Below are 14,185 nucleotides of genomic sequence, written 5' to 3'. Positions count from 1 at the left end.
GTTGGGTACAGAGGGTCCACAGATTATATTAAACATAAAAACACAAAGTCAAACAAACAACAAGGCTATTTTATGCCAGGAACATTCCAATTCTCATTACATACAATAAATCCAACAGATTCAACCACCCAGCTGGATATTTTCTAAACAAAATATTGACTAAGACCAATTAGGTAATGTATGGGGGCTGTACAATCAATGAGTCAGAAAACATCCAAACCACTGCCCTCTCCTCAATATCATATTCTTAACCATTTGAATGTATAGCTGTGGTTTACTATTTTTTAAATGTTAAAAATTATATTTTATGTCTAGTCTTTTCTAGAATGAATGAGATAAACAAATATTTGACCCCGCTTCTAAGGTTCTCAAGTACCCATTCTACCTTGGAAAATGCAGTAAACCTGTTCACACTTCACAGTAATTGAAGTCAATGATATTCTTCATATGTGCTTATATTTATATATAAATTATGACAATAAATGTTCTTTTTCGATTTAATTGTGTGAGATCAATATTTTAGATTACACTCTTTGATCTATGATATAGGTGAAAATTAAAAGAAATATTTTAAATTATCAGAATAAATGTTCTTTTTAGATTCAATTGTGTGAGATCAATATTTCAGATTACATTCTTTGATCTATGATATAAGAGAAAATTAAAGAAAATGTTTTAAATTATGATTCTTTCTTATGATTAGATATGAGACATTAAATTTTCAATTCATATGAACAATAAATGCTATTTATGAATTCAACCATATAAAATTCTTTGACATCAACAGTTTAGATTACAGTCTATGATTTATAATAATTATTTTGATTCAATTATTAGATTGTAACCATTTTTACAGTACATATACCCTCAACACAGATTGTAACCTTGTCAATTTTCTTATTAAGAATCTAGAATGCTTTGTTTAACTTTAGAATCAATTAAATGACAATGTTCATGTGAAATGAAATCAAATGTGCTAGTTTTTGTAGGTTCAATAAGAAAAGAAAAAGCCAAAGTTTTGACGTATTTCTTAAAAACCCTAAATCCCAAGATGGAAATCAGATTCTACAAGCTTCCAAGAGGCCTGGCTATAATTTGGAACATCTCACTGCAAAATCACTGTTATTGAATGAGAACCAGAACACAATTTCAATTCTTACTAGAATCCTGCAACAATTCAAACGTATATATATTTTAAATTTTGATAGATGATATGAAATTCAATTTAATGTTCCTTCGCTCTTCTGAAGAATGGATCATGGATCCGGTGGCGTGGAAAACTATTCAATAGATCTTAGAAAGGAAAAAATATACATTGACATGAATTGTGAAAATCTAATTGACTTAATCGGACCTTTCTGTGAGTAACTCCATTAAGAGTCTCCATTGGAGAGAGGCCAAGCTTAGATTTATACAATAATCTTCATTCTGAAACAAGCTCATGGGACATGAGCTCTCCTCCCATAAGCTCTCCTGCAGACATTACTAGGCTTTTGGCTCCCCTGGCACAGGACGACACTAGATGGGCAGCTCTTAAGACAATTATCAGCAAAGCTCCCACTGATTTTCTCAGCAGGGATTTTAAAAAACTGAGCAGGAACCCCACCGTTGAGATAATTGCCATCCAAAAACAACCTAACCAGAGGCTTCACGCCATCAGCGGCCTTAACACCGTACTCTGCTGGGATTCGACCCTGGAACCCATTGTACCTCAGCGAAAGAGCAGAAAGGGACTGAAGAGTTGAGAAATTGGAAGGCAAAAGCCCACTAATTCTATTGAATCCGATATCCACAGCTACAAGCAAGCTCTCAACACCAGACATATTAGGTACACTAATGGCAGTAAAACTGTTATTTGACAGATTGAGTTGCTGCATTTCAGGGTGTGAAAACAACAACCCATCAATGGAACCACTGAGCCTATTACCGCTTAGATCCAAAACCCCCAATCCTCTGAGGCCACTCAAACTTTTCGGCAATGTCCCCGTCAAGAAATTTGACCTCAGAGTCATCTGAGACAAGGACAAAGGGAGCTCTGACGGAATAAAACCCCCAAATCCATTAAAGCTCAAATCCAAATTATAAAGCCCTTTCAGTCCGCCCAAAGGAGGAATCCTGCCGCTGAGCGCATTGTACGACAAATCCAGCCTCTGCAATGATTTCAGATTGTTCAATGAAGGAGGAAAAGCCCCACTGAGACGATTCCTTCCCAGTGACAAAACCTGCAAATTCACGAGCCCTCCCAGTGAATCAGGCAGTGGGCCAGAGAACATGTTGCCGGATAAATCAAGCCTAAAAAGCCTGACAAGCCCTGAGATGCTCTGCGGGATGCTTCCATGGAAGCCATTTCCGGCCAAGACAAGCTCAGTGAGCTCAGTGAGATTCCCGATATAAGGGCTCAGAAACCCCCTGTATCCCACACCGTCCAATGCGAAGCTTGTGACTCTGCTCTTACCCCCCGTTTTTACATCACACCTAATCCCACACACAAACTGGTTTGTAGACCTCAAATCACAGGGATCAACGGAAAAGTTCCATGATCCTAAACATGATGCTTGCCCGATTGAGTCGGCCTCCACGGCATTTTTAAGCTCAATCAGAGCCTCCACATCTGATTGCAAGGTCACAGCCCTTGCCCAGTTGCAGAAACAGCAGAAAATCACAATTTTCAGCATAGATTTCAAATGGGTATTCAGAAAACCCGGTGAAAACAACATTTTTCAGCTAAATGCAAACTAAAACTGCCTTAAATCGTTTAAAGCTGCAAATTATCAAGCGTACGAATGCAAATTATGTATTGTGCCTGATCAGCTCAAGGCTATTCTGGATATATAATACCCCCTCTTCTTCTTCCACGACCCTCTGCCTTCCTCTGCTTTTACTTCCCGCGTAAGCTGCCGTATAACTGGGCCCCATGTTGACGGTCGTCCTGCCGTCAAATTTTGATACCGACAAAAATATTTTCGATACAGATGAGCTGGTGGGAGTTACTCTGGGACCCACGGAGAGTTTAAAATTTTGGGGTAAAAAATTCTTACGCGTGCTCCCATTGACGTAATTCTGTTTTACTGTCGTTATTCTTTCACCCGAATCAGATTCTGTGGGGTAAATTGTCCTTTAAGGTATTTGTCCCACCGTATGTCTGTACGTATCTGACGTGTGTTATCCACGTCTGTCTCGGTTGGCACCCATGCCCTTTCGTTTTCATCCTTCTTATTAAGAGCTGTTCTCAATATTCTGGTTGGTACTCATGAGATTCGAACCTGGCTGTCTCGTTTTTTAAAACATAAAATATGATTGTTTTTATTTATTTATTTGATATTGATTATCTAATTTGCCATTTTTTTATAAGGACAGGTTTTTTTAGTTTTTTTAACATTTGCTATTTTGTGCTTAAATTTAAACAATTAACTTTCACCATAGAAATTTGAAGTAAAATTAGAAAAATAAATAAATAAATAAATTTAAAAGAAACACAATTTTTTTAATTAATCAATATGTTTTTTTTTTAAATAGATAAAATAAATTTATGTTCATTAATTATTTTTAATTTCTTTGTCTTTTCATTGTGTTCTTATTTATATATGTATCTTTATTTAGCTAATTTGTTAGTTTATTAGTTTTAACTTTTTCGTCTTTTGGTTATGTTCTTTTCTATATATGTATCCTCATTTAGCTAATTTGTCAGTCGCTTATTTTATTACTAATTTAATAAAATGTGGTTGTCTATTATTGACTTCTTTGTTGTTAATTTGTGTTATTTTAATTATCTTTATATTTCTTCATTTATCTTATTTGTGAGTTGATTCTTAGATAATTGGTTTCACTAAATGTTATTAGTTTTCTTCTTGTTTCTTCTTGTTATACTTGTCGTTCCTCACCCTCTCTTCCCCAACAACATTTAGTTAATTCTTACTTTAACATCTTTATTTTCTTGTTAATTCCTCTATATTTTATTTTTCCTCTTTTACTTATAATTAACCTCTTCCTAATTTGACTAATTCTCTACATATCATTTTTAGAGCTTCATTTGCAATCTATCTCTTCATATTTTCTACTTTTTAATGATAGACCATTGAATGTGGTCTTAAATGTCACCCAATTTTATTCCAAAAAGCATACATTATGATTCATGAATTGTGGAAAACTTGTAGGGAAGCGTTATTTTCTATTTTATTATAGGCTTTGTTGTCACCCCAAAATAAAACAACTAATTTTTGCTTGAGATAAACATATGATGCAATTGCATTAAAGATTATAATTATAATAATTATAACAATCACATAATAAGTCATTTTAAGAATGGAAGTTATAGATGAATTAACATTTGTATCAAGGATGTCATATATTTGTAAACATAATAAACATAGCCTCTAGATAGCATTTAAAAGATATTTTGAATATACTTACAAATAATTAATTAATGTCTAATTATATTATAAACAAATATGTGTTGAAATTAAAATTTGAAGAATAAGTTAAATATCTTGAAATTTGAATTTGTTAAGATTTGATTAATAAATGGACTATGGGAACCTAGGTAAAGATATATTTACAATTTTTTTTCTTATAAATATGTGAAATGTCTTTGGTACTTACCAAGAATGTTTACCTTTTGGCAAAGTAAGGGAAACAAAGGAGTAGTGGGGGATTAGAAAATGTAGGTACATGATTTTTGAGAATCTAGGTGTATAGGACATATTTGTTATTTTGTCATACACATATGTAATTTTGTTCTAAAACTTTGTAATCTTATCTAGACCATAAGGATCTTTAGTACTTGCAAAGAATGTTCACCCTATGAAAAGAAACAAAACAAGGTGGGGTGTTTATCTAGTTCTCCATTTGTTTAAGATTTTGTCATCTTAACTTTTTAATATAAAATTTACTATTAAAACTTATTTTATTGTCATTTTTTTGTAACATGCTATTAGATTAAATTTGAACTTTAGCTATACAAACCTAATCTTACTATTTCCATTTTAGCATATATTTATTAATACTCCTTATTTAAACATTAATCTTAATCAATCCTTTAACATTTGTTAACTCTAAAAGTATCTAAAGAATCTAGATTACACTTAATTTTGATGAATGTGTCGAATTATAATAAAGGGGGTGAATCATTTATTCCTACACTTATAAAAACTTTTGATTTGTTGGTTAATTTACAATCCCCACTTAAGATATATTGGTTACATCATATTAAATTGTCAATGTAAAGATAAGCATGAAAGCACAAAAACACCAACACAATTGACACAAAGATTTACATGGAAAACCCAAATTAGGAAATCCCAAGGAGAACCTAATTCTTTTGAAATGAAAACACTAATTATTGTGAGATTGATTAAGGTGATTTTGTACAAAAAGGATCACTACCTAATATGCTCATTACAATATGAAAGAGTATTGTTGGTAGGTTTTACTGTCAAGATGACCATGCCCCAAAAAAAGAAGACTCATTACTGATAGAATACGGCTCACTACCAATAGTATAAGGCTTAGTTCCAAACATGATTATAGCCAATATATGCTAGATGAATTAAGAACCACCACAAAATATGATTTCCAAGTTTCTACAATTATAGTATGTTGTTGTCTAAACCTCCTTAAATCAACTACTTGAGTAAGTTGATAGTTGTATCACATATACCGAGCATATATGGAACAGGATCACATGAATCATAAACATGAACTTGAATTCAAGAACTTTCATACACCCCTCTTGAAATTATACTCTATTTATAATAGATGCACACCACAAATTTGTTGCCTAAAACATATTTGAGATAGGTCACATCTCCTCTAGCAATATAATGATCCTCAAACACAACAAAATGCTAAAAAAACATTTGGTACGAATGGATATAATGAACATGCTAAGAAAAATTTGTTGGAATTGAAATTGACTAACCACATGCATCACAAAGGATCGACCCAAAAATACAATCTACTAGAATGATGCATACCATCACCAAGATATGAAATGGTAAAAAAATTAATGCTCAACCAATGATAACACACATCGCCCAATACACTGGGTATCGATGAAAGATAATCAATATGAAACCAAGTGATATACTAATATCTTGGTACACATCCACTAGCAAACCAAAGGTTGAGAGAAAGATATCGACATCAATGACAACAATCAACCTCACATTATCACAATATCCCCTTTTATAGTATAATAGTCTCCCTCTTTGTCACTAATGGACAAAAACTCAATAAAAAATCATAGAAAGAAGAGTAACAAAATCAATACCAAATCTCTCCAAAACTCTCCCCTTTGACAACAATGAAAAAAAGACCAAGAAAAAGATAGCTACTCCACCTAACGAAAATATATTTCTCCCCCTAGGAGAAAGCACAGTAGCATGATCCAAAATGATATAGAAGTACAAACTCACTAGACCAATGCACACACTAGTGCATACTAATGAGCACCAGAATGAGGGAAATGCCTAGCTTGCCTCTAAGACACTCAAAAGTATCCCCAAAAAAAGTTTTTTTTTAATATGTCTATCATTTGCTCCTTTGTTGGTACATACTCCAACTTAACTTCTCTAGTCTCAATCTTCTTTCCAATCAAGTGATACTGATATCAATATATTTTATTCTACAATAATCTATCAAGCTCCTTGACATACATATAACATTGGTATTACCACATAGTATAGGAACTAGTTCAAGGAAAATAATTCCTATATTCTTCAAAGATTCCTTGATCTCTGATACCCATGTACAACATAAGGATGTTACAATATATTTTGATTTAGTATTACCACATATTATTAACACGGTGTGAACACATATTCATGAAACTTTAATGTAGAATGCAAATAGACTGACGATGAACTATACTAGACCTAAGATATCATTATCAGAATGTAATCTCTACGAGTGTCTCATGTTTCCCTTACTACAACTGCTAAAATAGCTCTCAGACTAGCATCTTAGTGATAGTTCTAGAATGGAAGTATGCTTAGAATGTAGATCTATAATGAAAACATGCGAGATCTATAACTAAAATGCAGATTATATGTGAAATACAACTCCTAGAAATGCTCTTGAAATGATCATGCCATGAACTAACATGCAATAAATGATGCTAAATGACACAAAATGATGCTAAAATGCTATGAGCTTGCTACAATGAAAATGCTAAAATGATGAGTTCAAATGTGCCTATAGTGTAGATGCATAAAAACTTGGGTTCCTTGCCTCTTAGATTTGCCTCCTATTTATAGGATTTCAGAGGGGTTGGGGTAAGAATCAAGATTTTCACCTTTGACTAGGGATGAAAGTGAAATTGAAAATATCTCATAAGAGAGCAGGAGGAAGAGTCCAATAGACTTGATTTTGAGAATAATTGAGGATATTTCTAATTCTTTTAAAATGAAAAAGGGAGATTTTCAATCTTGTGAGGATAAATGATTTTATTGATTTAATAAATGTCTTATTTATTTTCAACACTTTTGTCTTTTTCCTCCTTTTTTTGAATTTCATTTTATGAATTTGAATTGTTTTTCTCCTCTTTTAAAGTTGATTTAGGTCTTGTCGATTTGATAGGTGATTAATGACCTGATGTGATTTTTGATTTGAAAGTTTTTTGTATTTCTTTTGATTTTCTCTTTAATTTGCATTGATTGATCAGAATTGCGTGATTTAGGTCTTTGCCAATTTTTGGGTGTCTACAAATGCCCCTCTTTGAGCTAATATCTGAATCATATTAGTTCAAAGACTTTCATGATTTTCTGATTTTAGGTCAGCTTGTGATGAATGGATGTCTGTTCAATGATATTTTGATTGTCATTGATGTGATGATTTGATTGTCGTTGATTTGATGATTTGATTTTCATTGATTTCATGATTTGATTGTCATTGATTTGATGATTTGATAGTCATTGATTTGATGTTGTAATATTTTTGCTTGGTTGGGGTAGAACGTTTTTGATGTTTCAAATTTTTTTTGATGCCCCAGCTTGGATGCCTAGATTTGATACAGATATACTGCCCCCTTGGAAATGAAATTGGAAGAAAATATGGAAGTGCAAAAGCTGAGTAGGTTCCAATTTTATTTCTGACATGTTGGGTGTTTGGCAGAAAAAAGATAATTAGATTGGATTGATACAATACCCAATTCGTTTTAGGGAGCAAAAATGTGTCAATAGGGGGTAAATAGGGTGAAAAGGTGATATAAATGTCCCTTAGGGGGGCTAAATAGGTCAAAAAGGCCTTTTACCCTTGCCATTTTTACACCCCCCTTTTACATTTGGTGATTTGGAGCTTTGAGTCAATGAGGATGGTGGTTCTGTTATGAGAGCATAGATTTGAGAGGGGTCGTCAGTATGAGCATCCAATAGACTACAGTGCCCCGGTAAGTCATTGAGATCCTTTATGTTTGAGATTTAGCTTTTTTACCTATGTTTTTGGAGTTTTGTACGAATTTGTAGGGTAAATGTGGCAATTTCAATAGTTTAGCACATTTGAAGGGTTTTTTAGCACATATGAATTATTTTAGCACAATCGAGTAGTGTTATAGCACATGCATGGGGCATTTCAACACATATAAAACCCTAGTATTATGGTGGATTGGTGCATATAGTAGTTTTGTACCACATATAGGAGATTTGATAGTGCATTTGAATAAAATAACACATACAGTAGGGGCAATAACGCATATAGCTATTGTTGTAGCACTTTTGAATGAAATAGCACATACAATAGCTATTATAACACATATAGAAAATGTTGTAGTGTGTTTAATGAAACAATGCATACGATAGGTATGATAGCTCATATAGAAAATGTTTGAGTGCATTTGTATAAAATAGCACTTACAATTGATGAAACAATGCATATGACTATGGTAGTAGCACATATAGATTGTATAGTGTGTATGAGACATAAAATAACACTTTTGAATGGTATAGTAGCACATTTTCATGTTGTAATGCATTTAACTAATTTGTTAGTGCATATGGCTTAGGAAATGGCACAAAAGATTATCAAAGGGCAAAAACTAGGTGGAGGTCCTCTGTTGAGTGCAGGATAATGCCAAAGACTAGATTCTCGGTTTGTCAGCTAGGGATGGGCATAATGAGTAAACAATAGTAGTCAGTTATTCATGAAGTGATTTTGTAGGATCGATATGATAATAGATAGGTGATGCCCCAAATCAGGATACAGAGTAGGGGAGACAAGCAAGTCTGACTCAAGATAGAGAAAGACGAGCAATAGGTCCAAAATAGAAATATGAGATTGATTTCTGATGATCACTTTGTGACGAAAAACTAATGCATTATTTTGGTTTGATGAATAACAGGTGCATGGACAAAAGCTCATGGTACAAGGACTCTATCCATGGTTGTTAGAGGCAATGGGTCGATTGTCCAACGTAGATAAGTAGGTGATAGATATATATGGTTTTACATATTTATTATAGATGCCCTAGTTCCAAGTGAATAGGGGATTATTGACAGCTGTGGCCAAGCAATGGCACTTGGACTACAACACATTTCATTTGTTGATGGGGGAGATGACAATGACTCCCAAGGATGTATATATGATTTTTTAGATCTCAACTATAGGAGATTTGGTATATTATGATTAGACTACTGATGGCGCTACATTTCAAGACTTGTTCAGGGATGACAGTATTGGTGATGACAACATGCCTTGGTTTCAGATGTTACAGTATGATGCATTGCCTACAGTGTTGGCAGGATTAATAGGGGGTTTTTGTTGCCAGACCACCAAGGGTGAGGATGTCTAGTTGGATGGGGCCAATTGATACAGCATATGATTGATAGGCCATGTAGATTTGCATGGGGCAGGTGCATTTTGGCTCACCTATACCATAATTTACATTAGGTTGTGTATTCTGGAGCCTCGTTGCTATTAGCAGGGGTCATTTTGTTACAACTATGGACATGGGAGCATCTGCCCATTACTCAGCCAGTGTGTGTGCTACAATGGCCATAGGGTATGCCATATATGTATACTTATTCCAGTTTGATCATGCAGCCCCATTTGGGCAAGACAAAGTATTGGTGGCAGGTTTTAGATGAGATTGATGAGGTGGTGTGGAGACCATACAGGTTCACAAAGCCATGGGTGGAGGATGATGATGAGATGATGTACTTTATTGGTCCAAAGTATCTACTTGGTCATGTTGCTGCTGTGATAGAGTGGTTTTGTTTTAGGAGGGTGGCGAGGTAGTTTGGTCAGTGGCAGGGCATGCCACAGGGGACTATACATTATGCCTAGGTATAGTCAGAGAGTAGTGTGGGGGCCAACTCTAGAGTATGAGGCTTGTCTAGAGGCCTTTTTATAGATGATAGACACACCATAGTCGTGGGCCTTATGAGATGGGGTGGCAGATGTAGGGATGGAGGGGGATTATGCATGGTGGTTTTAGGATCATCCCTTCTTGAGATACACATATCCAACCAAGCCGATTCTGGGGATTGATGAGTCGTTGAGTGGGGGAGAGTATGATCATGATGAGGGTGGTCCAGGGAGAGGTAAAGGGAGATGATGAGCTAGGGTTAGAGTGGGCAGAGCACGAGGGAGGCATGGTCGGGTGGCCATGGTATTACCACAAAGGGGAGTGGCATGAGGCCCAGTGTAGGGACCAGTGGGTGTAGGGAGAGTCAGAGGTATCTATGGCTGGGGTGGTGCACGGGTGAGAGGAGAGATGGTTGGTCAGTGGGATGCAGCAGAGCAGGTGAGGGCTAGGTTGCTAGAGGATGTGCAGTTTGTCCGGTGATAGAGGCCATGAGTGCAAGGTCCTATGAAAGATCCACCAGGTGCACAACCATAAAGGAAAACAAAAGGTGGTACTGGAGGTAGAACCACAAGTACAATAACTAGTATCATCAGAGGCACAATCGCCATCAGGGAGGTCAGGGGGATCGATTGATTTGGAGGTGCATATGAGTGCCATAGAGGCTTGGATGGGTGAGGTGTTGATTACCTTCCAAGCATTCATAGCTGTGATGACACCAGGGATGCCACCACCACCACTGCCATTAAAGACAAATGGGGCATCGTCAAGTCAGACTATTGTGATTGGACAGGTTTTACCATTGATAGATGTGACATGGCAGGTGCACCAAGAGGATACTAGTGCCCCCAGTGAGTAGGGACCATCATATTAGGCACCTCCACATGGATGAGTGTGCATTATGTATTGTGGTCTCACTCCTCATGATGTATGATTATTCACTTCAAGATGTTTATTGGACATTTATGTTGATGTACTTAGTTGATCCTTGATTTATGTACTTTCATGTTATATGATCATGTGATGTTCGTGTCAATGCATTTCATCTAATATTCATGTGATTTTAGTCTTTTGACAGATCCTCTGATTATCATGTTGCTTTATGAGATATCCAAGCTTATTAATGTTTTAGATGTGTGTACTCATTATATCATGGACTTATGTATGCATGTGATGATCTGATTTGATGATTATGGTGGTAGTGGATGCAGATGTGTATATATATGTGAATGATGAATGTAGATAGATCATGAGTTAGAATAGATGGTATGTCATTGATGATGTGATGAAAATGTGATGTGGTACTATGAATATAATGATAGGAAATGAAATGTGGTAAAATAGAATGTGATGTAATGAAATTAGATGAAATGAAATAATAAAATGTGATATAATGAAATATAACATGAGGTAATGTGATGTGAGAAAATGATTTGTAATGTAATGTAATGGAATGAAATGAGAAATGAATTGTAATGAAATGAATGGGGTGATAATGTAATAATAACAAAAAAAAGTGATGTAATGTATAAAATAAATGAATTATGATGAAAATAATATGTGGGATATGAAATGGCTAATGAACGAAATGAGACATGATAGGTAATGACATGAGATGGAATGAAATAGGTAATGAAATGTAATGTAATAGGTAATGAAATGAAATGTCTAATGAACGAAATGATATATGATAAGTGATGAAATGAAATTAAATGTAATACGTAATGGATGAAAATAGGTAATGAAATGAAATGATATGTGAGGCCATGGTAGGTAATGAAATGAAACGAAAGGGGTATTGAAATGAAATGAAATGTAATAGGTAATGGATTAAAATAGGTAATGAAATGAAAATGAACTGACATGATATGTGACGTAATGCAATGAAATGGACAGTGAAAGGGAATGAAATATCAAAGGAACCAAATGATATGCGATAGGATGATATGGAATAATGAAAATAGAATAAGCAATTAAGTAGGATGAAATGTAGATGCGTCATGCATCAAATGTTTAATGACCAAAGTGTTATGTGGTAGGATGATATGAAATAATGAATTGGAATGAAACGTCTAAGTGTGTGGATGGGATGAAAGGATAAATGGAAATGTGATAAAATGGGATGTGACAAATGAGGGGTGAGTGAAGGTGAAAAATGGAAGGAAATGAAATTGTTTGAGATTCAAAGGCTATGAGGTGGAGTGTCAACTTTTGAGATTCAAAAGCCATGAAATGAATGGATGAAATGGCGAAATGAAGGAGATGGAGGATGAGAAAAGATGATGCAATGAATAAGATGAAATGGAATGTGGTTAAATGAGTTTGTTTGAGATTCAAAAGTGACACAAGGCAACCAATGAGGTGGTGAAATTTGGTAGTGACTAGAAGTGTCTGAGATTTGAAAGCCACATAATGCAATGAGTGGAGTGGAAAGGTGAATTCATGAAGTGTAATGCTGGTGTGGATGGGATGAAGAGTCAAAGTCCATGATAGTTGAGTGCTCAGAAGCTCGCTTTGAGGTTGATGTTGATGTTGTTGTCCACTTGTTGATAACCAGCCGTGTAGTTGTTGATTAATGTTGGTGAATTGCAACCTAATTTATGTGCCAACCATGTGTTTTCAAGGAACCCAAGATGAAAATTCAAACTATATGAATGCAACTAACTATCACTTTTTTTTAAAGAGATGCAAACTAATTGTCATCATAGAGCGTGTGATAAAAAGTGACTAAGTACAACCATCACTAGCTCAGCTATAGTGATATGAGTACTATTTCACACTGAGAAGTGCTACCAAAGAGGAATAATGTACAAGAAAATATGACAACCATTGAGAAATAGAAGCTATAGCTACAGGACAATAAAAATAAGCACGCAAACAATCACATGTTAGATAAAAGACCTTGCCTAAGGTAGCACACAAAATTGGTCGAGGTACACATGGCGTTCCATTCAAGAGGAGGCACTTATAAGTGGACACCAATAATGTGAAAAACCAAAGGATCACTAGAGTTAAACAATGAAAAACCAATAAAAATATCATGACTTTATCCCGGTACCTCTAGTCAAACACATCATCAAGGTACTAAAAGCCCATGATAGCATAGAAAACCATTATTTGCAAACCAGGCATGCTTCCAATTGTGTGTAATAGTGTTGAGTTTGTTCAGTTCTACCAGGGAACAACTATTGTACCAGGTGGATTAGAAGGCATGGGATGTGTCAATGGTGATTTAGTAGTAGAATCTGATGGTCAATGTGCATCGACAAAAAATTGGGTGGCTGAATGTTCTAGAGCCAAGGGTCAAGTGTACCGAGTAGCAGTGCGGTGGGATGCAGAGAGTGGATACATAGAAGACTAGTACAGAACAAGTCTCGGGTGAGTGATAGCTATAAGGAGGTGAATAGTATGGGAATGAATCAAGGTGAAGTGAGGAGTAGAATATGATTATTGGATGTATTGAGAAGTTATAAGAATCATGCAAGTGAAAGTATGTTGGGCTCACTAGATCAATCGCAATAGGAGGGTGATGCTAGCTAGGGAAGGTAGATGAGGCAATGTTGAAGAGCAAAGTGCATTTGAAGAACCTTCGAAGAGTGGGTGGATTAGTCGAAGCTCCAAATGTTAATTTCAAGTCTAGATTAGGCAAGTTAGCTGGGACAAGGGCTAGCACAACTCGAAGAGGTGGGGATGGAGGCAGAAGAAATGCCCTTGTTGGCTTTAATGATGTTATCGAGGATTGTAGCACAATAGGAAATGTAGGTGATATTAGATGACAAGCCAGTGATGCAAGTGGAGAATAGTCCACTTGAGAAGACAAAGAGTATGTCGAGAGCAGAGGAGGAGGTGGGGGAAATAAAATCTCTTGAAAAGTCTGTGAGAGAAACTTCG

The 14,185-nt window shown here is 35.4% G+C and overlaps 1 protein-coding gene across 1 annotated transcript; it reads right to left on the bottom strand.

The window, feature by feature from the left end:
* Positions 1-1,168: 1,168 nt before the first annotated feature.
* LOC149555886 (uncharacterized) lies at positions 1,169-2,844 on the bottom strand. Its single transcript, XM_089829990.1, has one exon. The coding sequence runs from the start codon at positions 2,715-2,717 to the stop codon at positions 1,440-1,442; it is 1,278 nt and encodes a 425-aa protein (XP_089686116.1). The 5' UTR covers positions 2,718-2,844; the 3' UTR covers positions 1,169-1,439.
* Positions 2,845-14,185: the final 11,341 nt, after the last annotated feature.

Source organism: Cupressus sempervirens, chromosome 5 (genome assembly GCF_028749045.1).
Source record: "Cupressus sempervirens isolate cs-2001-9-10 chromosome 5, ASM2874904v1, whole genome shotgun sequence".
Classification (NCBI taxonomy): Eukaryota; Viridiplantae; Streptophyta; class Pinopsida; order Cupressales; family Cupressaceae; genus Cupressus; species Cupressus sempervirens.
This window is presented reverse-complemented; position numbering and strand designations above follow the sequence as displayed.

Excerpts from the sequence above, each read along its gene's own strand:
- LOC149555886 (XM_089829990.1), bottom strand. The coding sequence starts at position 2,717 with ATGTTGTTTTCACCGGGTTTTCTGAATACCCATTTGAAATCTATGCTG.